Genomic DNA, 24,863 nt, shown 5'->3' with positions numbered 1-24,863 from the left:
AATAGCAGACATTTGTCAACCAGGAACGACTCTCTTCCTCTGGAGTGGGATAATTGAAGAGAAGCTTAGAGAAGATGCTGCCTTGGCTGCTTCTATGAGGACATCGCCAGAGTCTGAACAGGAGCCACTGGTCTCACAGAAGGTGGTTAGGATAAAGAAGGCATGTGGCTTGGTGGTGGGACCCAAGGGCTAAAAGCAATGGGGGGAGTGTCTCTGAGAGAAGAAACATCCACAGGATGTTAAAAGAACCTATCCATCTCTGGCTGCTGATGGTCAGGTGAAAGGATGGGGAAGAAAGCAGTTGGAAGCAGGCATGTTTTGTCATTCCTTGTAATTCAGTGGCACTAGATATGATAGTTGCTGTCCTGGCCTCTGTGACCTTGGTTAAGTTGAAGACCAGTGTCCAAAATTCCCTGATATCTTTCCTTCAGGGACTTTGTGTGACCACAGAACTTCCTTTTCTAGGCAGCAGCAACTGCAGCTGTAGCAACAGGGGTCTTCTGCTAAGCTTCTACTTATACCACTCCTTTAACTGGATTTCCTGCTTCTGAGATTTTGGTCCTCCCAAGGCTCAAAAACAATCCTCCTCCCCCTAGTCAACACCTTTCATCTTCCCTGCATTTGCAGAGCAAAACCAATCTTTTGCAGGAAGGCTTCCCATAAGCCACTTTTCTCAAACTTCCAAAGCTCTGACCCAGTCTGTCCTCTTGATCCCAGTCTTGGAGTCAAGCCATGTTCCTGCTGGTATCCTCGCACCCCTTTCCATGCTCTTCCTCTGAAGCCCCTCAAAACTATACACCTGTTCCAGGAGGTGCTGCCAATATAGAGCAAACTCAATGGCTGTGGTTATAGGGCCCCTCCACTCACATGCAGGAGGTCAGAGAAGATTCCCCACACCACTGAAATAGAGTGTCCAGAAGCCCAGTCCTGGTTCTGTCACAAATTTGCTGTTTGACTTGAAGTGTAGCCCCTCTGGGGCCCTATTTTCATCATCTTTAACAGGGTGGGGAGGGAGATTACTCATTGCTAAGGTCAGGTTAGCTCTGAAAGTTAAAAGGCTGTTTTGTGGCAAGAGCACAGACTTTGAACTACATAGACCAAAGCTTGTATCCCCACCCAGAGCCAAGTTACTTATAGTCTCTCCTAGCAGTGAAATGGCTTGTTCAAGGCTGCACAGTTCAAACCTGTGTGTAGGTCTGGAAGGACTCAGCCAAGCTCTTCCCACTTTGTGGCTGGTGCTAGTCCCAGGGCAATTACCAAGAGCCAGGTTACTGCTTTCTGCACTTTGTCAGCCTGGGTCCAAATTGCTCATCTCCTCCCCAATCCGCAAGCAATTAACGGTCCTTACCATTCCTAGGAAACTCCAATAACAGAAAAAGAAAAACAAGAGAGAGATTTGAGAAGACATATGTTTTTAGGCTTTATGGTCCCAGTGGACTAGTTTTAAAGTTACCAGCCCTTGATATTTATCTTATCAATGTACTCACACCAATGCAAAATGACATGTATTTACAGAGAGTCATTGCAGTATTGTTTGTAATAGAATAAGATTTTAAACCATTGTCCATCAATAGGGAACTGTTTAAATAAATCATATTATATCCATACAGCAGAATGCTATGCAACTGTAAAAAGAAATGAGGCAGCTCAGTATGTACAGATATTGAAAGGGTTCCATGATATATTAAGTGTAGAAAGCAAGAGACAAAACATCATGCGTAGAATGTTATGATTTACGTGAAGAAAGAATATATGTGTATATATGTGTATAAAATATCTTTGGAATGATATGGAAGAACTGGTTAAAGTTTTTACATACTCAGAGAAAAATGTAACATCATTTTCAACTGTCTTTTATTTCACTCATAGAGAGCAGGGATGTGGTTGAGGCTCTATAGTTCTTCCTTAGCACAGGAAGCAGTGGGAGGGATTTGCAGCTATAGTCCTTGCAGACATGAGCAGCAGGAAGACCTAGCACCTGAGTGCTAGGGTGACAAAAGGTCTCAGTTTGCCCATGACTCTTCTGGTTTTAGCACTGAAAGTCCTGGGAAAACTGGGACAGTTGGTCACCCTATTCCTCATTCTTCTGCTTCAGCCTTTAGCCAGCCTGGCTTGCTAGTGCCAGAGAGGGGAGCTCCCAGTAGTGGGATGAATGGAGTGCTTGCCTCCACAATCCACAAGGGACTCACACTTATAGAATGGCTAGCAGGCACATGCTCTGCAAGGTATTCTCATCTAACAGACAAGGAAATTGAGGCTCAGAGAGGTTAAGTGATTTGCCCAAGGTCACACAGCTAGTAAGTCCTGGAGCCAGTCTGTCTGACTCCAGCTACGTCAGCAGGACCCTGGGGAATGTAAAGCTTTCAGGAAAGCAGCGGGCCTGGACTTTCTTAAAGCCTAAAGCACCCGTAGTTGCATTTTAACCAAATCAAACATTGTTTCTCTGAATCAACTTTGGCAGTCCTGTGTTAGGAAATGGCTTTCTTCCCATCACCCCGGCCCCCAAAGCAAAGAGAATACATGTTCCAGGTTTTGGACTCCAGGTTTTGGAGCCATAGACAGAAAGCTGGCTTCTCTAGCTGTGCTCATAGTGGAAGTCTGGTTTTCACTGGAGGAATGGTAACCTACTCATCCCAACTTGATCCAGCCTCCCTCCCAAGAGCCGCATGAGAAAGTAAAACAGCAGAGCAGCCAGCTAATAACAGGTAGTGGTGTATGTTATGATGCTTGCTTACTTTTTGATTGGGTGGGGGTGGAATTCAATTTGGCTATGTAATAGGGGCTTCTTTTGCTAGGAAAGGGTAAGAGAATCCTCCAAAGCCTCATACATCAAAAACCCACCGAGCCACAGAAAAACAGATCTAGCAGATAGTAGAAGCTTTGGCGGATTTCAGAGGAGCACAGGAAAAGGTCATAGAAGCAGCTGTACTTGCCCTTTCCCAATTAAGCAGCAGGCAGGTGTTAATTATATATAGGCAATTGGACTGCTTTATAGACCCTGTTGAGATATTTTATAGAATATATTTTATAAATATGGAGCAAGGGAAATGCTTACCATCACTGTTGGCAATTAATTTGTACATGCTGAGTTGCAGAGCATCGGGGAGAGAGATCACTGGTACCAGAGTGCAGGAGTTTCTGGGAATGATGAATTGGGGGATTGGCTTATTAAAGAGGATGCAAAAAGAAACTGCTTTCTCTGCAAGGGCTGCCACAGGTTAGGCAAAGACATTTTGTGTGAACGCTGTACTCAAGACCTGAATTAACTATGCCTCGATAAATCCCGTGCTCTTGGATTTGAATGAAGTCAATTGATGTCTGTGGTGATTGAATTCAGCACCACACTCACTCCCACTACTAAACATCCAGCCTTGAGAGTTTAAGAGTAGAGACGTCAGTGCTATTTGGATTTTAATATCAGATAGAACTGCCTGCAATATGTTCTGGTTTAAGAAGCATTAAGTGGGTCACATGGCATTTCAGTATGTACAAGGATCCAATGACCCTTCCTAACTTCTTCCTATCTGCAGCATCACAAATATTGCTACAGGAATGTGACAGCTTGGACCAAGAGGGTTACAGGTGTGTCTCATTTTATGAACTAGCTGTGTGCCTGTAAACTTGGCCACCAAAAAACAAATCCCGTATAGAATCCTGTTCTTCATTGCCTTCCATAATAACACTGGAGATGCATTCTTCTCACAAATATTGTAGCCCCAAGATGCTGCAAAATCTCAAAAATGTCAAACATTGACAATCTTACTTGAGAGGGAAAATGTCAAATGTCTTGATAATGTCTTAGAAATAAAAATATAAGCCACTGGGACTTCCCTGGTGGTGCAGTGGTTAAGAATCCGCCTGCCAATGCAGGGGACACGGGTTCGAGCCCTGGTCTGGGAAGATTCCACATGCCGTGGAGTAACTAAGCCCGTGCACCACAACTACTGAGCCTGAGCTCTAGAGCCCGTGAACCACAACTGCTGAGCCCGTGCGCCGCAACTACTGAAGCCCACGCGCCTAGAGCCCGTGCTCCGCAACAAGAGAAGCCACCGCTCTGAGAAGCCCGCAACGAAGAGTAGCCCCCGCTCGCCGCAACTAGAGAAAGCCCACATGCAGCAACGAAGGCCCAAAGCAGCCAGAAAAAAAAAAAAAAAAAATATATATATATATATATATATATATATATATATATATATATATATATATATATATATATATACCACTTAAAGAAACCGGAGTTCAGGGTGTCTTTCATAGGACAGAACTGAGTTAGATGCCTTTCACTACCTACTTCAGAGGGGTGCTGGGAAGATTCAATAACAAAAGTAAAAGCACTTTATCCATTCCAAAGTGCTGTATACATGTGAATTCTCCTTACTCTTCTAGTTATTCTTGGACAGTCACTTTAAAGAAACAGGAGAACTACTGATCTAGAAATTGGAAGTAACACTCCACATGGTTGTGGCAAGGGGTCAATGAAATGTTATCTGCAAGAAACCAGGAACTGGAAAGCACTGTGAAAATCCTGTTACAGGATAGGCAAGGGCTCTTCTACTAATGCCTCACTTTACAGGATGTATTTGTTTGTTTGTTTGTCTCTTCCAATTTTTGTCTCATGTCCTTGTTAAGCTTAGTGACCCTAGGCAGGTAAAGGTTCATTTGCATGCATATTTTCTTGACTTGAGGTAATATATTGATCGAGTGATTTTTAGCTTCTGCTTGTTTAAACTGGCTTCCAGGGGATGCTTGTTGGGTTTTTAAGTAAACCATGGTTTATTTAGAAACATCTCCCAAAGGGGGACAGAGTTTAAAGGCAAAGAAACTACAGGAACTTTACCTTCTCCCAACCCAGGTTTGGATATTTGTAGAAGTTCAGAGTTGACAATATAGAGCCTGTGTTTAGAACTTAAGAAACTCTTATATGGTCTTCTAACCTTTCTCCCTCCAATACATAAATAAACAGTTATCTGCTACCAACTTGGTAATATATATCTCACATATACAGGCTCCTCGCAAACAAACTCTGAACTCATATACTGCAACCTCTTCTATCGCCAGGAATACCTACCACTCACTCACTTTGTCATCTTGAGAAATTCACAGTAGTTATAGTTCAGAAATTGCAAATTGGTTGCCTATGGGCAGATTTTGGTCTCATCCATGTTTTGTTTGGCCCTCACAAGTTTTTTGTTGTTTTAATTTAATTAGTAGCTAGTATTTCCATATTCCAAAACTTCACACAAATTTTCACCTGGATTGCCAGCTTGTCTTGAAAAATGGGATGAACTGGTAATACCAGTCAGCATTCAATCACTATCACCTAGAACTTAGCAGCAGCTGGGCTTGGGCTCCCCAGTTCCCCTGCTAGGTTGTTGACTCTTCTGTTACCAGCTAGCCTTCTATGGGCATTGAGTAGACAGCCCTGCACTTAAAGCTAGTGCATTCAAAGCAACCAGTTTAATATCATGGAACGGAGAGGAGATAATTGTGATTTGGCTGGTGTACCCAATGGCAGGATGTGTGAGTGGATAGCCACTATCTTAGTGGAAATTCTCATTTGAACCAGAAGGTAAACATTTAGCACAATGAACATGAAGCTCCCAGGGCTTTTTCAAATGGTTCTCTGAGCTCACATAACTTCGTGTTTGTCTACATGGATTATCAGTCCCTCCCTCTCCCTCCCACTGTCCATATCTCCATATCTTTGTGACAGGGAATATGCCTGTAACTTCTTTAGCTGCCCTGAAGGGCCTAGTAAAAGGTAGAGTCAATAGTAGAAGCTCAGAAAATACAAATGAAGCACTCTATCCAATTATAGATGCACCATGAAGTCTTTGTTTTCTTGACTGTGACAAATGCTGAGTTCATGGAATGAGAACTGAAGGTTTTGATGACTTGCTGTGTCCTCAGATTAATGGATTAATTAACTAATTAATTAATTGGTTTGCTGTGTCCTTAGATGGATAGCAGGATGTTATTTATTAGCAGGGCACAAGTAAGGGAAGAAAAGGGAACATTTCTTAAGTACTAGGAAGGGGAATTAAATAGTGCTCATTACTACGGGTTGATGGAAGGAAGTAGCTGGGGAGAAGAGGCTGAATTCTACTTACTTTAGTATGTCAAATCAACAGGGTATGGGAATTTTCTGAAGGAACCAGAAGGCCCAGGGTTGTGGGAATCTTCTGGAGAAACAAATCCCCCTCCTTGTTTCATCATTGCCACCTCACCCCATCATCCTACCCCTGAAAGCAACAGGAGGAGAAGAGAGCTAGGCATGGCAGCAGGGGTAAGAAAAAATAGTTGAAGTTAAGGGAGGTTTTAAACTGAAAATGGAAGGAAGGGTAAAATATTCAGCCAAAAACTGTAAATGGGCTATTACAAGGGATACTATACATGATAAAATAAGAACAATAGAAGCATTTAGTAATTGACAAAGTAGAATAACTTGGGAAGGGGACAGAATGGGTGTGGCTTCAGTTGTACAAAGTTGGAGCACTTAAAATTTTGAACTTAAGTCTTTAGCAGAAAGGGGTAAATATGACTGCCTAGGTCTCATGAAGAGTTAGTGTAGAAGAATATATGGCATAAAGGTGAGAAGGTTGGATAGAGAAAACCAAACACCATCATTGAGAGTGTATTCCATAGGCTATCTGACCAGAGAAAGGAAAGAGTGATGTAATCACGGTGTTTACACAAGAGTTGTTTTCTCATTGATGACTCAATTTCAACAATTTAAATGTAATTTCTCACTCTCCATGCCACCTTCAACCTTCCCACAAGATCTTATTGATTTCTTGTCTTGACTCCTTGGCACCGTTCTTTTGTAAACATATCGAGGGTGGTACAATAACCTTGAAACTCCCATAAGTTATCAAGACAATTCACGTAAACTTTGAATGCTATGAACTGACGTTTCAATTGACATACAGAGGTTCCGTCCATTAGTACTAACTTACTGGTTAAAGAATTGAACAGATAGTGTAATAGATGTGTGTATATTTGGGAGAATGGGAGTAGCAAAAGATTGTTCAGACAGGGTCCCAAACTTAAATACCTGCTGGAGTCGGGTGCCCCATCTGAAGGGAGCAGCTGCTACTCTGTTCCAGCAGATTGTTGCCATGTGAGAAGATAGGTCCACTGTTACCAGCTCTTCTGATTTTTTTTAAAAAAACGGAAACTTGGATTTTTATTTGAAATTTTCTGCCTTTTAAATATTATGAACTAATTAAAAACTGAAAAACATCAGATGGGCCAAATAAAACACTTCCACAACCACCAAATGGTGAATTCTAATTTAGATGTTGGATGGAATTCATGGTAGAGCTTTGATCCAATGACTTAACGTCTGTCTCTTCGTCCATTCAGCATGGGCTTGGTTCCAGCTTGGTGGGTGTGAGTACTTCTCCCAAATGGTACTCTTGCATATTGATTTGTATTCTATAAATGTATCTGAGAACCTCCCCAATGGTAACAATGGTAAGTAGACTCTATGCTTGGTTAGAGTCAGTCTATCTGACAAGTAACTGAAAAATCAGTTGGTCAGACTATGAGATATGTAAAGAAAGTAATCAAATGGTAGTTCCTTTTTGGTGCCCTTTTTGCTCTCACCAGATCATGAATCCCTTGAAGGCCATGGTAAAGACTTGGGATTTGGTTCTAAAAGTGTTGGGAAGCCATTGGAGGCTTGTGAGCAGGGAAGGAATGTGATCCAACTTAATATTCTAAAAGGAACACTCTAAAAGAGCAGAGAGGAAGGCCCTGTCCAGGCCTACAACCTGGAGACTTCCAGAAAATCTGCCTTTACTGAATTCAGCCTCTTTCCTGACCATTTGTTCTTCCCTAGGAATGTAGTTCTTATATTTATGTGTTCCGTCCCTCCTCCCCACCTCCCACCACCAATGGAGATGTCCTCCATGGTTCTTGGGCCATGTATCCTTAGAAACTTAGAGCCTATATCATCCTGAATGTGTTATCCAAGGGTAATCAATACCATTTCTGATTGAACTAACTTCCTTGTGTTCTTGCCTGGTCCTTGGGCTATTCCTCAGATATGTGACAGAGATAGAGCTTTCCAGATATCTGATCTTCTCAACTGAGAGGACAAGTGATATGGTCTTGCAAATAGATCTAATTACTCAACACTATGCTGCTATCTTTCAGAAAATATTGAAGGAAGGACCTCTGCTGAAGAACTGTAACTCCTTCAAGAGGTGGAAACTCAGATATTTTCTGGTTCGAGGACAAAGGCTCTGCTTTGCACACCATCCTGCGGTAAGAGAATATATATATATATTCTTGTCAGTTGGGTTAATGGGTGGGTACCAGGAAATGTTTTGTGGGGAGATGGGCCAACATGTTGGCAAGCATTAAGGTGGCTAACCCTTACCCACTCCACTAGGCCCCTAGATAGACCATATCCCATTATCTTCTCCAGCGTAAACCTTTAGTTTTGAAAAATTCTGAACTACCTAAGCCTTCCTATAAATCCACATAAAAGTTTTGGGAAGAGTTGTGTTTTTGGTTTAGTTTGGTTTGTTTTTTGTTTGTCCCATGATATATCAATAAAAACCATGATGCTAAATAAATCCCAGCTCAAGCCAAAGAAATAATGGGATCATGACTGCCAAAAATGCCTAATAGTGTGCCTGTGTGTGTGTGTGTGTGTGTGTGTGTGTGTTTACCTTTTAGTGTCTCTTTGCCTTATTAACCAGACAGTTCCTTTTCCCTCTTCCTCTTATACCTTTCCAGTTTGCACGCTTTGAAACAATTGATCTGTCTCAAGTTGCCTTGGCAGAAAGCAGCTGTAGAAACCTTTGCCACAGTTTTTGCGTAAGTAAGATTAGGAATGACTGAATGGGCAGGGGTGGGAGCTAGCTGGGAGGAGGGGTTGCCATAACCACCTGTTGCCTCTTTAGAGTTCAGATTTCCCAAGTTTCCTTTGATCGCAAAGTGCGTATGGAAATCCACTTAAAGTAGCATTGCAAATGAATGCTAAAGATTATTCATGTGAATATTTTCTACCAGCCCACTGATGGGAAAAAAAGTGATAGCACTGTTCCCTATTACCAGCCTGATATAAAGCTGAGCTGATTTTGGGGCGGGAGGAGTGACTATTACAAAAATCAATCCTCCTGGTGAAGATAATTTAAATGAGTATCATTGGGAGGCTTTCAAGAGACTGCCAATATGTTGTAGAATATATCAGGATAATCAAACTACATGACATTCTCTCCTTTGCTGAAATAGATAAGAACCTAAATCCAAACTGAAAGCTATCCTATGCTGGGATTACTGATGAGAGTACTTCAAAGAAAGCAGAGGATTTTCTAGGGAAGTATTCAAGGGCTTGTCACTGCTGAAATGTCATAAGGCTTTGGTCATTCACATAAATCCAGAATAGAAAGCTCACTGAAAAATAGCAAGTCCATTGGCCCAGGAATTCTCCTACCCACCTCCTCCCAGAAATGCTTTTTCTCAGCCTCAGTGGTGGGTTATGGAGACCAGGTTTCCTCTTCAGGCAGGTGGAGAGTGGTACTTAGCAGACTAAAGAGCTATGGGCCCAATACCCTGATTCCATGACTGGTCCACAGTCTATTCTCCTTTGAAAAGAGAGCAGTTGGATATAAGAGGAAGATCCTACTCTCATTTCTCTCTCATTACATCATACTGACCCAGGATAAAGCTGAGGGTTCTGTTGACCCAGTCCCAAAAATCTTAACCTTTAGGTGATGAGCATGCAAGATAATGTTTTTGGTCTCCATTCTACAAAGAAATTCCAAGGGCTAGGTTGCCCCTTAGCCTAATTAAAACACAGAGGCACTATTCATCAGCCCCACACAAGAATGGGTTTGGACCAAAGGAGCAGCTATTGTCACAATTCCCACTAGTTCCTATTGCCATTTATCAGACACATGCACAAGGAGAAAGAAATTGCTTGTTGGTGTGGTAAGCTCTAGCTCCAAGATTTGGGCTTGGGGTGGGGGCCGCTGGTAGTGAAGGCAAGTAGGGCCATTGAAGCAATGACTGATGCTACAGCTATCCATGCTCCCTCCTGCCCTCTGAGAGAAGATGAAGCCCTGATCATGGTCTACCTCTGCTAGACCCTCAGCATGGCTTTCTCATTGTTCCTGCAAGGTTTTTGCACCATGCAGGATTAAGAGAGATGATAGTAAAATCCTCTTCAGGTTGTCCCTGACCATAAGAAAGAAAGAAACTGGATTTGTAGTTTCCCCACTCCATTCTCACTCTCCCCTCAAACAGAAAGAGGCACACCCTGATGAAAAATATACTCTTTCACCATTTTCAAGTAGCTAGAGCAGCAGTAAGCAAGTAGGATTTTCAGGCAACCTCATTTGAATAATAGATGGGTGCACGGCTTAGTGTTTAAGAGCATGTGTGCTGGAGCCAAAGAATCTGGGTTCAAATTCTGGCTTAGCTTTTTACCTGCTAGGTGGCCCTGAGCAAGTCATTTAACTCCCTTTGCCATGGAAAAATATCCTATTAAGTGGGAAAAATAATAATGCCCAGATCAAGGGGTTGTAAGGAAGATTGAAATAAAAAATATACATAAAGTACAATAGAACAGTGCCCAGCACATAGTGCCATTAAGGTGTTGTTTATTCCTATTACCATTATTATTAGTTGGGGTGGTTATCTAAGGAACTGTGAGTGGCTCTGGGAGCTTCTAACTTATATTTAAGAAGTGGCTTGGGTTGTGCTTAGTAGACCTGTCTAGTTTCTTGGAGAGTTCAAAGGCTTTGTTTGGGGGCAAAGTTTTGGAGTGGGAACCAGCTAATAATGTGAGATTTTGTGTAGGTGATCACACCACAACGAAAAGTTACACTGGCTGCACCCAACCGGAAAGATATGGAAGAATGGATTAACGTCATAAAAACCGTGCAACAGGGAGAAATTCGTAAGGTAAGGGAAATAATAGAGAATCTACACAACTCTCACGGGTAAACACTTAATTGATTGCATTAGCTAAGCCACCTTTCCAACAGGGAACTAATAAGATGGAAGCAGATACCATCTGGTCAGGAATTGTGGATGGATATCATTAGGAAACCTGTTTATAAATAGGAGTAATTCACTTAGACTCAAACCTTGGTAAGTATGTGGTTTAGATACCTCTGTACACATCCACTTGATATGTAGATGTCACTGTATGCTCAATGTATGAGGCACTCAAGATGTATGTGAGCAGCTAACTTAGATGTTCTTCTGTTAGCTTAGCTGCAATCAGCAGTCTTCACTTGGGGCTGCTGAGTGACTACAGTAACAGCTAAGGAAATTGAGGCTCACAAAGGAGAAGGAACCAGACCAAGATGAAATAATTACTCAGTAGCAAAGCCAAGATTTGGACCCAGGCTGTGTGACTCCAAAGCCTATGTCCTTAACCATTATGCCATTCTGCCTCTCTGTTTACCGTCTACAACAAAGGAAATGTAGAGGGAAGAGCAAGGAGCAGTCCTCCCCAAAGAATGGCAGGATTCCTTTTCTCCTTAGCAATACCAAGCCCCTGGCTACTGCTCCCTGCAACAAGTGGTGCCACCATTCAAACCCTGGGCCATGCCCTCAGCTCACTCTTCTACAGACATACCACACTTAGAAGTTATGTAAGTTTCAAGAGGGGAGGGATTTTGTCATTTATTTACTTAGCACAGTGTCTGCCACATAGTAGAGGCTCAATAAGTATTTTTTGAATGAATAAATGAATCTGAGGGTAATCTTGGAGCCAGGATTTAGAAAGAGAATGATACATGGTTCATCCTAAAGCAAAGTTCTGCTGTGAAGGTCTTAGAGATAAAGGGGAAGATGAATCCACCCTTAAAAAGAACTTGATGTCCTAAGTAACTAGCAAAGGGTAGAGGATTTTTATAAACATTTGGGGTGGAGCAGTGTAAAATAATGGGTAATAATGGGTTTTAGATATAAAAACAATGCCTTGGAGAAAAACCATCTGTCCTCACTCCCCTAGGACTTCTCAGGCTTTTGACCACTTACTTTCATAACTATTCATTCTACTACTCATGGCTATGAGTATATGACAAATTGACTGAACTAGGGACTAGGTACGTCTCCACATATCATTGAGACCTCTCCCGATCCCACATTGTAAATGCTTAATTGAGAGCTTCTTTGCTTAGAATCTGATGATGGTCTTTACATGGCTTAGCACTCAGCATTTCACTCCTTTGTTATTTTCTTCTTCTTTTCCTAATGGAGAAGCACATCCTGTCCCTCCTGCCCACCCCCAATATGGTCACTATGGCTCAGCATTAAAGGTAGCCACAAAAAGTTATGATTTCCACACTCCTCTCCTATTCTCACCCCTGTGGACCAATCCCTTTCATTTCCTTGGCTTATCTCTACCCACACTGGAGGACTTCTCAATTTCAATTTGTCATAAAAGGTCACATAGAATATCTTGAATTTTAATTATCCGTCCAGGAATACAAGAACTTCTAGAGAAAGCCATCAGAGCATTGATGTGCCATTCCTGACTCAACTGAATTAAACACCTTCTTGTTGACTACCCAGCACAAACTAGAAAGGAAAAAAAATCTGCCTGTTAACTCTCTTGAAAGAGTTGTGAATTTCAGGTTATAATCACAACCTCTGTGGAGCTGCTCCAGAGACCTAGATCTATTAAGGAACACTTTTAGCCAATAGTAAAATATCTCACTACCTGCATCTTAGCAATTTGTCCTGCTTGAGGCTTGAAGAGTCAAATATGCTTTCTCTCATATGCACCTTATCAGCTGTCAATGCCTGACATGGGGTGAAAAAAGGTTAATCATGGACTTAGTGATCTATTAAAGTCACTACAAAGTAATGGGGTAAACTATCTAAAACCAGTCAGTACACATTAAGAAGTGAGCCCCTACTAGGTGCCCAGTTCTGTTCCATAGAGAGTTGAAAAGAAGGTGTAGCCTTGGATCCTGATCTCAATGAGCTTTTTAGATAGTTGGGGACATAAGACACACCAAAGAAACAGTTAAGTGAAAATATTCGAGACAAATAAGTTTTCAGAGATGTTACAAGGCAGATGCTTGATTGCCAGATGAATGAAACACAGTATAGTGGTATGGGAGTTCAGGGGAGGAAGAGATTAATATGGTCTGGAGTCCCCTAGGAAGAGTTAATAGAGGAGAGATTTGAGACTGACCTTGAAAGATGAATAGGATTTTATTGGTGGCAGGGGATTAGGGGCAGGAGGAAGTCCTGAGCAGGGGACTTGGTATAAGGAAAAGCTAAGTAACAAAACAGAACCTTTTTGGAATAGAGTAAAACGGGGACTCCATTTGACCAGAAGAGTTTGGGAAAGTTTAAATATGTCTGAAGAGGTAGGTTGGGCCTGATTGTGGAGGATTATCAATGCCAGAATAAAGAGTGGGGAAGAACTTCATTAATCTGTATATGTCTATATATTTACCTTTACCTGTGAGATTTATACTTTCATGTTGCTGTTTAGCATGATTTTTTATTTCAATTTGAAGAACTCCCTTAAGCATTTCTTGTAAGGTAGGTCTAGTGGTGACAAATTCCCTCAGTTTTTGTTTGTCTGGGAAAGACTTTATCTGTCCTTCATTTTAAAGGATAATTTTGCCAGGTATAGTATTCTCAGATGTAAGTTTTTTTTCTTTCAATACTTGGATTACATCATCTCACTCTTTCCTGACCTGCAAGGTTTCTGTTGAGAAAACTGCTTATAGTCTTATGGGGGTTCCCTTACATGTGATGAGCTAATTTTCTCTTGATGCTTTCAGAATTCTCTCTTTGTCCTTGACTTTTGACAATCTGATTATAATGTGTCTCAGTGTAGTCTTCTTTGGGTTGATATTGTTTGGAAATTTTTGAGCTTCATGAATCTGGATGTCCATTTCCCTCTCAAGATTTGGAAAGCTTTTAACCATTATTTCTTTAAATAGCTTTCTGCCCCTTTCTCTCTCTCTCTCTTCTCCTCTGGGTCTCCCATAATGTGTATATAGGTTTGCTTTCTTTCACCCTTTTTCATTCTTCTTTTTCTTTTCTAACTAGATAATTTCAAATGACCTGTTTTCAGATTCTTTCTTCTGCTTGATCAAGTCTGCTGTTGAAGCTCCCTTTTGCATTTTTTCATTTCATTCACTGTATTCTGCAGCTCCAGAATTTCTGTTTGGTTCTTTTTTATGATTTCTGTCTTATTGTTGAACCTCTCATTTTTTCATGTATTGCTTTCCTGGTTTCATTGAGTTGTCCATCTGTGTTCTCTTATAGCTCACTGAACTTCCTTAAAACAATTATTTTGAATTCATTTCCAGGAAATTCATAGATCTCTATTTCTTTTAGATCAGTTATTGGAAAATTATTGTAATTCTTTGGTGATGTCATGTTTCCTTGCTTTTTTTGTGTGTTTCTGGTAGCCTTGTGTTGATGTCTGCACACTTGAGGGAGCAATTGCCTTTTCAGGACTTTATGAACTGTCTTCAGGGGTAAAGACTTTTACCTATAGGTGGGTGTGAGAGTGTCAACTGGTTTGGAAATGGTGGCTCCAGCTCCAGGGTGTGCAACAGTGGTTCTGGCTTCAGGGAGGGCACAGAGGCATAGTCCTTGTAGAGCTCCATCAGCTGAGGTCAGTGTCAGCAAAAACTGCAGAGGACCTCAGCAACCAAGGCTGTGAGTTTCCATAATGATGGTAAGGGCTATTGTGTTCCTTGCTGGTGAAGACTGCTTGGTCCTCCTGTTCTCCTTTTCCTCCACAGGAGGAAGTCATTGCCAAGGGTATCCCTCTTGTTGCTGGGTCCAGCACACAGTTACACATGTGGTAGCAATGGTGCCAGGATCAGGGGCACAGACACATTTGTGGTGGCAATAGTGTTGGTGTCTGGAGAGTGGGCACCTGCAGAGTGGCCATGGTACCAGGGTTGGAGCTCAGAAGCATCTAGAACAACTTTGGTACCTGGGGCTGGTGGGCAGGTGTATTCACCATGATGGTAGCCTTAGTATGTGAGGCATGGGTATGTGCTGAGCAGCCATGGAACTGGGGTCCAGGGTGTGTACATGCTTTCAGAAGGGAGGATTGTGGCTCTGGCAGGGGGAGCAGGATGCAGTGGTGTCAGCTTTGATTGGAGGGATGCATCAGCACTTTCCCAGTGGGGGTGCAGTTGTGGAAACTTCTCTGGGAAGGGATGCTGCAGTAGCTCTTTCTGGGGAGTGGTCACAGCAGTTTGGGCTCCAGGCAGCTACATCACCTGGATTCAACGGCAATGAAGAATTCAGGGCACCACCAGGATGAAAGATGCTTTCGTCCACAGCAATGATGTAGGCTACTGGAGTCCTCCTGCTCTTCTTTCCCCTTGTTGGGAGAGGTCAGGCCAAGGGGAGTCCTCTTGGCCCCAAGCTCTGCCAGACTGGGGGATGGGGCAATGAACTGCTTACTACACTTTTCTATGTGACGATTCTGTCTCTGTGCTCCATGAGTTTCTGCAACTTTTTTTGTTGTATTCTGGAGCTCTTTCAACTCCAGAATATTCTAGATGGCATGTAGTTGTTTATTTGTTGTTTTTATGGGGGAGGGGAAGAGCATTGGGAACTTCTAGTCCATCATCTTGCTGATGTCACTATGAAAAATTAATTTTCTATACAACATGCTCAGAAGCAATTATGTACATAGTTTGCTTTAAATATTTCCAATGACAAGGAGCTTTCTACCTCAAGAGACAGCTGATGACATTCTCGAAGCTCACACTGAATGTTAGAAAGTTCTTCTAGTAGGCCAAAGATTTGGAAAAAAACTTTCTAAAATTTAGAGCTTTAGGAACATTGAATGGACTTTTTTGCAAGAAACTTAGTCCTCCACCTTTGGAAGCATCCAAATAAAGGCTACATGACTTGATCTAAAGATGCTTTAGAATCTAGAATCTGGAGTCTAGATAACATTTTTTTAGCTGAGCTGTGTGGCTTGTGGAATCTTAGTTCCCCAACCAGGGATCAAACCCAGGCCCTCGGCAGTGAAAGCATGGAATCCTAACCACTTGACCACCAGGGAAGTCCCTAGATGACTTTAAGGTTCATTCCTGTTCTCATAGTCAATGGTTCCATTAGAATTCATCAGAAGGAGCTAACCTTTTAATCTAGTCTTCTAAGCAGCTCATTATTTCCAATTTTCTCCTTTTTATTCTTTCTTTAAGTCTCCCAGGCTCAAACCTTTCATCAGTCTGAAGTGTTTCATTAATGATAATGGTGCATGAATTACTTTTAACCCTAATATAAAAGTTAGTAGATAAAAATTTGTTAGCAGATACACAATATAAAAAGATCAAACTCTGACCAAAAGAACATAAAGTATAAGTGCCGGGGGGAGTAAAAGTATTTTGGTATGCTATTAAATTTAAGTTTTTAACAACTTAAAATAGAAGGATATAACTACAAGATATTTTATGCAAACCTCGAGCTAACCACACACACACATACACACACAAAATAACACCTATAATAGATAAACAAAAGACATAGAGAAGAAAACCAAAACAGATCACTATTAAAAAAATCATCAAATAACAAAGGAAGACAGCAAGAGAGGAAAAGAGGGTCAAAAGAACTGCAAGACATACAGAAATCAATTATCAAAACGGTCATAGTAAACCCTCACTTATCAATAATTATCTTAAATGAATTAAACTCATCATTCAAAGAGCACAGAGGGGCTGAATTGATTTTAAAAAACAAGATCAGAAATACTCTGTCTACAAAAGACTCACTTTAGAATTAAAGACACCATAGCCTGAAAGTGAAGGGATGGAAAAAGATACTGCATGCAAATGGTAACCGAAAGAAACAGGCGTGACTATACTTATATCAGGCAAAATAGACTTTAAATCTAAAACTGCCTCTAGGAACAAAGAAGGACATTATATAATGATAGAAGGGTCAATTCAACTGGAAAATTAACAATTATAAACATATATGCACCCAAGATCAGAGTACCTAAATATATAAAGCAAACAATGACAGATTTGAAGGCAGGAATTGACAGCAATACAATAATAGTAGGGGGCTTCAATACTCCACTTATAATGTGTAGGCCATGCAGACAGAAAATCAATAAAGAAACAGCTGACTTGAATAACAATATTGACCTAACTGACATAGACAGAAATTTCTGCCCAACAGCAGCAGAAGACACATTCTTCTCAAGGGCACATAGGACATCCTCCAGAAAGATAACATTTTAGGTCACAAAACAAGTTATAACAAATTTAAGATAATGGAAATAATTCTAAGTATCTCCTCTGACCATGACAGAAAATGAAATAGAAATCAATAACAGCAGGAAAATAGAAAAATTCACAAATACATGGAAACTAAATAATACACTCTTGAACAACCATTGGATCAAAGAGGAAATCCAAAGGGAATTTTAAAAATATCTTGAGAAAAACAAAAATGAAAACACAACATAATAAAAATAGGGATGTAGCAAAAGCAGTTATAAGATGGAAGTTTATAGCAGTAAACACCTCCATTAAAAAAAGAAGGATCTTAAATAAACAACATAACTTTACACATCGATGAACAGCAAAAACAACAAAATAAGCCCAGAGTTAGCAGAACGAAGGAAATAATAAAGATCAGAGCAGAACTAAATCAAATAGGGAAAAAAATTATAACAAGTCAACAAAACTAGAGGTAATTATTTAAAAGATAAACAAAATTGACAAACTCTTAGATGAAGAAACAAAGGAGAGAAGATTCAAATAAAATCAGAAATGAAAGAGAAGACATTACAAAAGATTCTTCAGAAATAAAAAGGATCATAAGGACCTATTATAAACAAACTAGATAACCTAGAAATAGATAAATTCCTAGAAACATACAAACTACTAAAAATTAAATCAGAAAGAAATGGAAAGCCTGAACATACCAATAACAAATAGGGAGATTGAATCAGTAATCAAAAACCTCCCAACAAAGAAAAGCCCAGGATCTGATGGCTTCATGTGTGAATTCTACCAAACATTCAAAGAATTAATACTAATCCTTCTTAAACTCTTCCAAGAAATAGAAAAGGGAATACTTCCAAACTCATTTTATGAGGCCAGCATCACCTGCTACCAAAACTAGACAAAGATACTAAAGAAAAGGAAGCTACATGCCAGTATCCCTGATGTACATAGATGCAATTTTTTTTTTCTTTTTAATGATACCTCTTTCATTTCTTCACAGTGGGGGCCCATCTACTAAGCCTTGTACAGACATTACACCAATCACTTATACTTCTGTTTCATAGATATCAGCATGTTCTATTCTCTATTACAACAAAAGTCTGACATAATAGTACCCAATGGGATGAAAAAGGTCTTAGGGGAACTATACACAAAATAAACATTATCATAATGGTTCTTTTTGATATATGATTTATAAATAAAAAGTTAGAAAATGTTGAAAACTATAGAAACATAACAAAAGAAAGTTTAAATGCTGTTAATTTTTTTAATTTTTTTAATTTTCTAGTTCAATTTATATGCATATAAATATGCACAAATAAATTGCTATGACACTGTATAATCAACTTTACACTATATTTTTGTTTCATTTGATGTTTTCCAATATTATAAAGCTTACGAGATTATGATTTTTAATGAATTTCTGGTTTTTTATTAGTTAGATCAACTATAATTTCTTTGGTCATCTGACTTTGATTGAAATTTAGCATTTTTAAAAAAATGTTTTTAACATATTTATTGGAGTATAACTGCTTTACAATGGTGTGGTAGTTTCTGCTTTATAGCAAAGTGAATCAGCTATACATATACATATATCCCCATATCTCCCCCCTCTTGCATCTCTCTCCCACCCTCCCTATCCCACCCTTCTAGGTGGTCACAAAACACAGTGCTGATCTCCCTGTGCTATGTGGCCGCTTCCCACTAGTTACCTATTTTACATTTGGTAGTATATGTAAGTCCATGTCACTCTCTGACTTCGGCTCTTGTTCTTGGATCCATTCAGCCAGTCTATGTCTTTTGAATGGAGCATTTAATCCATTTAAATATAAGTTAAATACCAATATGTATGTTCCTTTTACCATTTTCTTAATTGTTTTGGGTTTGTTTTTCTACGTCTTTTCCTTCTCTTGTGTTTCCTGACTAGAGAAGTTCCTTTAGCACTGGTTGTAAAGCTGGTTTGGTGGTGCTGAATTCTCTTAGCTTTTGCTTGTCTGTTAACGTTTTAATTTCTCCATCAAATCTGAATGAGATCCTTTCTGGGTAGAGTAATCTCGGTTGTAGGTTTTTCTCCTTCATCACTTTAAATATATCCTGCCACTCCCTTCTGGCTTGCAGAGTTTCTGCTGAAAGTTCAGCTGTTAACCTTATGGGGATTCCCTTATGTGCAATTTGTTGTTTTTCCCTTGCTGCTTTTAATATTTTTTCTTTGTATTTAATTTTTGATAGTTTGATTAATATGTGTCTTGGCGTGTTTCTCCTTGGATTTATCCTGTATGGGACTCTCTGCACTTCCTGGACTTGATTGACTATTTCCTTTCCCATATTAGGGAAGTTTTCAACTATAATCTCTTCAAATATTTTCTCAGTCCCTTCTTTTTCTCTTCTTCTTCTGGGACCCCTATAATTCGAATGTTGTTGCATTTAATGTTGTCCCAGAGGTCTGTGAGGCTGTCCTCAATTCTTTTCATTCTTTTTAATTCTTTCTGCTCTGCAGTAGTTATTTCCACTATTTTATCTTCCAGGTCACTTATCCGTTCTTCTGCCTCAGTTATTCTGCTATTAATCCCTTCTAGAGAATTTTTAATTTCATTTATTGTGTTGTTCATCACTGTTTGTTTGCTCTTTATTTCTTCTAGGTCCTTGTTAAACGTTTCTTGTATTTTCTCCATTCTATTTCCAAGATTTTGGATCATCTTTACTATCATTATTCTGAATTCTTTATCAGGTAGACTGCCTATTTCCTCTTCATTTGTTAGGTCTCGTGGGTTTTTACCTTGCTCCTTCATCTGCTGTGTGTTTCTCTGTCTTCTCATTTTGCTTAACTTACTGTGTTTGGGGTCTCTTTTTTGCAGGCTGCAGGTTCGTAGTTCCTATTGTTCTTGGTGTCTGTCCCCAGTGGCTAAGGTTGGTTCAGTGGGTTGTGTAGGCTTCCTGGTGGAGGGGACTAGTGCCTGTGTTCTGGTGGATGAGGCTGGATCCTGTCTTTCTGGTGGGCAGGTCCACATCTGGTGGTGTGTTTTGGGGTGTCTGTGACCTTATTATGATTTTAGGCAGCCTCTCTGCTAATGGGTGGGGTTGTGTTCCTGTCTTGCTAGTTGTTTGGCATAGGGTGTCCAGCACTGTAGCTTGCTGGTCATTGAGTGGAGCTGGGTCTTGGCATTGAAATGGAGATCTCTGGGAGATTTTTGCCGTTTGATATTACATGGAGCTGCGAGGTCTCTTGTGGACCAATGTCCTGAACTTGGCTCTCCCACCTCAGTGGCATAGCCCTGCCGCCCAGCTGGAGCACCAAGAGCCTGTCCTCCACACGTCTCAGAATAAAAGGGAGGAAAAAAAGAAAGAAAGAAAGAAGAAAATAAAATAAAATAAAATAAAATAAATTTATTAAAATAAAAAATAAAAAATAATTATTAAGAAAAAAATTTTTTAAGTATTAAAAAAACCGGACGGACAGAACCCTAGGACAAATGGTAAAAGCAAAGCTATACAGACAAAATCACACACAGAAGCATACACATACACACTCACAAAAAGAGAAAAAGGGAAATACATATATGTATCTTTGCTCCCAAAGTCCACCTGCTCAATTTGGGATGATTTGTTGTCTATTTAGGTGTTCCAGAGATGTAGCGTACATCAAGTTGATTGTGGAGGTTTAATCCGCTGCTTCTGAGGCTGCAAAGAGAAAGTTCCTTTTCTCTTCTTTGTTTGCACAGCTCCTGGGGCTCAGCCTCGGATTTGGCCCTGCCTCTGCATGTAGATTGCCCTCTGATGTCGACAGGAGGGGGTTAAAGGAGTGGCTGATTAGGGGGCTCTGCCTCACTCAGGCTGGGGGGGAGGGAGGTGTATAGAAGGCGGGGTGATCCTGTGGAGGCAGAGGCCTGAGTGACGTTGCAACAGCCTGAGGCACGCTGTGTGTTCTCCCGGGGAAGTTGTCCCTGGATCACAGGACCCTGGCAGTGGTGGGCTGCACAGGCTCCCGGGAGGGGAGGTGTGGATAGTGACCTGCACTTCCACACAGGCTTCTTGGTGGCGGCAGCACCAGCCTTCGCGTCTCATGCTCGTGTCTGAGGTCCGTGCTGGTAGCGGCAGCTCACGCCCATCTCTGGAGCTCGTTTAGGTGGCGCTCTAAATCCCCTCTCCTCACGCTCAGGAAACAAAGAGGCAAGAAAAAGTCTCTTGTCTCTTCAGCAGCTCCAGACTTTTTCCCGGACTCCCTCCCAGCTAGTTGTGGCACACTAACCCCCTTCAGGCTGTGTTCACGCATCCAACCCCAGTCCTCTCCCTGGGATCCCACCGAAGCCCGAGCCTCAGCTCCCAGGCCCCTCCCATCTTGGCGGGTGAGCAGACAAGTGTCTCGGGCTGGTGAGTGCTGGTGGGCACCAATCCTCTGTGCGGGAATCTCTCTGCTTTGCCCTCTGCACCCCTGTTGCTGCGCTCTCCTCCGTGATTCCGAAGCTTCCCCCCTCCGCCACCCGCAGTCTCAGCCCGCAAAGGGGCTTCCTAGTGTGTGGAAACCTTTCCTCCTTCACAGCTCCCTCCCACTGGGGCAGGTCCTGTCCCTATTCTTTTGTCTCTGTTTTTTCTTTTTTCTTTTGCCCTACCCAGGTACATGGGGAGTTTTTGCCTTTTGGGAGGTCTTAGGTCTTCTGCCAGCGTTCAGTTGGTGTTCTGTAGGAGTTGTTCCACATGTAGTTGTATTTCCAATGTTATTTGTGGGGAGGAAGGTGATCTCCATGTCTTACTCTTCCGCCTTCTTGAAGCTCCTCCCGTGCAATCCCCTTGTATGTTATTTGTTGTTTTTCCCTTGCTGCTTTTAATATTTTTTATTTGTATTTAGTTTTTGATAGTTTGATTAATATGTGTCTTGGCATGATTCTCCTTGGATTTATCCTGTATGGGACTCTCTGTGCTTCCTGGGCTTGACTGACTATTTCCTTTCCCATATTAGGGAAGTTTTCAACTATACTCTCTTCAAATATTTCCTCAGTCCATTTCTTTTTCTCTTCTTCTTCTGGGATCCCTATAATTCGAATGTTGGTGCATTTAATGTTGTCCCAGAGGTCTCTGAGACTGTCCTCAATTCTTTTCATTCTTTTTTCTTTATTCTGCTCTGCAGTAGTTATTTCCACTATTTTATCTTCCAGGTCACTTATCCGTTCTTCTGCCTCAGTTATTCTGCTTTTGCTTCCTTCTAGAGAATTTTTAATTTCATTTATTGTGTTGTTCATCATTGTTTGTTTGCTGTTTAGTTCTTCTAAGTCCTTGTTAAATGTTTCTTGTATTTTCTCCATTCTATTTCCAAGATTTTGGATCATCTTTACTATCATTACTCTGAATTCTTTTTCAGGTAGACTGCCTATTTCCTCTTCATTTGTTTGGTCTGGTGGGTTTTTACCTTGCTCCTTCATCTGCTGTGTGTTTTTCTGTCTTCTCATTTTGCTTAACTTACTGTGTTTGGGGTCTCCTTTTCACAGGCTGCATGTTCATAGTTCCCGTTGTTTTTACTGTCTGCCCCCAGTGGCTAAAGTTAGTTCAGTGTGTTGTGTAGGCTCCCTGGTGGAGGGGACTAGTGCCTGTGTTCTGGTGGATGAGGCTGAATCTTGTCTTTCTGGTAGTCAGCACCGCATCTGGTGGTGTGTTTTGGGGTGTCTGTGACCTTATTATGATTTTAGGCAGCCTCTCTGCTAATGGGTGGGGTTGTGTTCCTATCTTGCTAGTTGTTTGGCATAGGGTGTCCAACACTGTAGCTTGCTGGTTGTTGAGTGGAGCTGGGTGTTAGCATTGATATGGAGATTTCTGGGATAGCTTTTGCCATTTGATATTATGTGGAGCCAGGAGGTCTCTGGTGGGCCAATGTCCTGAAGTTGGCTCTCCCACTTCAGAGGCACAGATGCAAAAATTCTTAATGAAATACTAGCAAACCGAATTCAATAGCACATTAAAAGGATTATACACTGTAACCAAGAGGGATTTATCCCATGGATGCAACAATATTTCAATATACATAAATCAAACAATATGTTACAATACATTAACAAAATGAAAGAATAAAAAGCACATTATCATCTCAATAGATTCAGAAAAAGCATTTGACAAAGTTCAACACCAATTCATCATTAAACCTTTCAACAAAGTAAGTATAGAGGGATCTCACCTCAACACAATAAAGGCCATATATGAAAATCCCATAGACAACATTATAATTAATGGGAAAAAAACTGAAAGCTTGCCCTCTAAGATCTGGTACAAGGCAAGGCTGCATACTCTCACAACTTCTTTTCAACATAGTACTGGAAATCCAAGCCAGAGCAATTGGGCAAGAAAAATAATTAAAAGGCACCCAAACTGGAAAGGAAGGAGTAAAATTGTCTCTGTTTGCAGACAACATGATCATATATGTAGAAAAACCTAAAGACTGAACAAAATAATTGTTATAACTAACAAACAAATTCAGTAAATTCATAGGGTACAAAATCAACATACAAAAAAACCACTCAGTTTTCTATACACAAACAATGAACTATTTGAAAGGAAATTTAAGAAAATAAGCCCATTCACAATAGCAACAAAAAGAATAAAATACTTAGGAATAAACTTAAACAAAGAGGTGAAAAACATACATTGAAAATTATAGAACATTGATGAAGGAAAGTAAAGAATACATAGATAAATGGATAGACATCCCATGTTCATGGATTGTAAGAATTAATATTGTTAAAATGTCCATACTACACAAAGTAATCTACAGATTTAATACAATCCCAATCAAAATCCAATGGTATTCCCTACATAAATAGAAAGAGCAATCCTAAAATTCATATGGAGCCAAAAACAACCCCAAATAGCCAAAGCAATTTTGAGCAAGAAGAGCAAAGCTGGAGGCATCACACTTCCTGATATCAACATACATTACAAAGCTATAGTAATCAAAACAGTATTGTACTGGCATAAAAACAGACATACAGACCAATGGAACAAAATAGAGAGCACAGAAATAAATCCATGCTTTTACAGTCAACTGATTTCCAGAAGGGTGCCAAGAACACAAAATTGGGGAAGGGTAGTCTTCAATAAATGGTGTTGGGAAAATTAGATATCAACATGCAGGAGAATGAAATTGGACCGTTACCTCACACCATGTACAAAAAATCAACTCAGGCTGAATAAAGACTTAAGTGTAAGACCTAAAACTATAAAACTGCTAGAAGAAAACAGAGAAAAACCTTCTTGACATTGACTGGGACAATGATTTCTTGGATATGACACCAAAAGCACAAGGAACAAAAGCTAAAATAAACAAGTGAGATTACATCAAGCTAAATCAACTGAGTGAACAGGCAACCTAGAAATGGGAGAAAATATTTACAAGCTATATATCTGATATGAGGTTAATATCTAAAATATATAAGGAACACCTACAACTCAATAGTTTTAAAACCCACAAATAATCTGTTTTTAAAATGGACGAGGGACCTGTATAGATATTTTTCCAAAGAAGACATAAAATGGATAAAAAGTTAAGTGCTCAACACCATTAATCATTAGGGAAATGCCAATCAAAACCACAATGAGATATCATCTCACCCTTGTTAAAATGGCTCTTATCATCAGAATAGCTGTCATCAAAAAGTCTACAAATAATAAATG

The 24,863-nt window shown here is 40.5% G+C and overlaps 2 protein-coding genes across 4 annotated transcripts in view; one reads left to right on the top strand and one right to left on the bottom strand.

Annotated features, from left to right (window-relative positions):
• DGKK (diacylglycerol kinase kappa) overlaps positions 1-24,863 on the top strand; it is a 164,392-nt gene that overhangs the window by 50,993 nt on the left and 88,536 nt on the right. For all 3 annotated transcript variants that reach the window (XM_082376009.1, XM_082376007.1, XM_082376008.1), the window contains exons 2-4: positions 8,161-8,271; positions 8,749-8,829; positions 10,816-10,920. In XM_082376009.1, the coding sequence (XP_082232135.1) occupies positions 8,161-8,271; positions 8,749-8,829; positions 10,816-10,920 (297 nt within the window). The remainder of the gene's footprint in view (positions 1-8,160; positions 8,272-8,748; positions 8,830-10,815; positions 10,921-24,863) is intronic.
• Positions 18,956-24,863, bottom strand: part of LOC309620043 (G2/mitotic-specific cyclin-B3-like) — a 187,728-nt gene continuing 181,820 nt past the window's right edge. Inside the window, exon 8 of the transcript XR_014239397.1 lies at positions 18,956-19,510. The gene's annotated coding sequence lies outside the window, so the exon portion shown is untranslated. The remainder of the gene's footprint in view (positions 19,511-24,863) is intronic.

This window comes from Balaenoptera borealis (genome assembly GCF_965194805.1).
Source record: "Balaenoptera borealis genome assembly, chromosome: X".
Taxonomy (NCBI): domain Eukaryota; kingdom Metazoa; phylum Chordata; class Mammalia; order Artiodactyla; family Balaenopteridae; genus Balaenoptera; species Balaenoptera borealis.
Note: the sequence above shows the minus strand (reverse complement) of the source record. Positions and strands in the feature narration are given on the sequence as shown.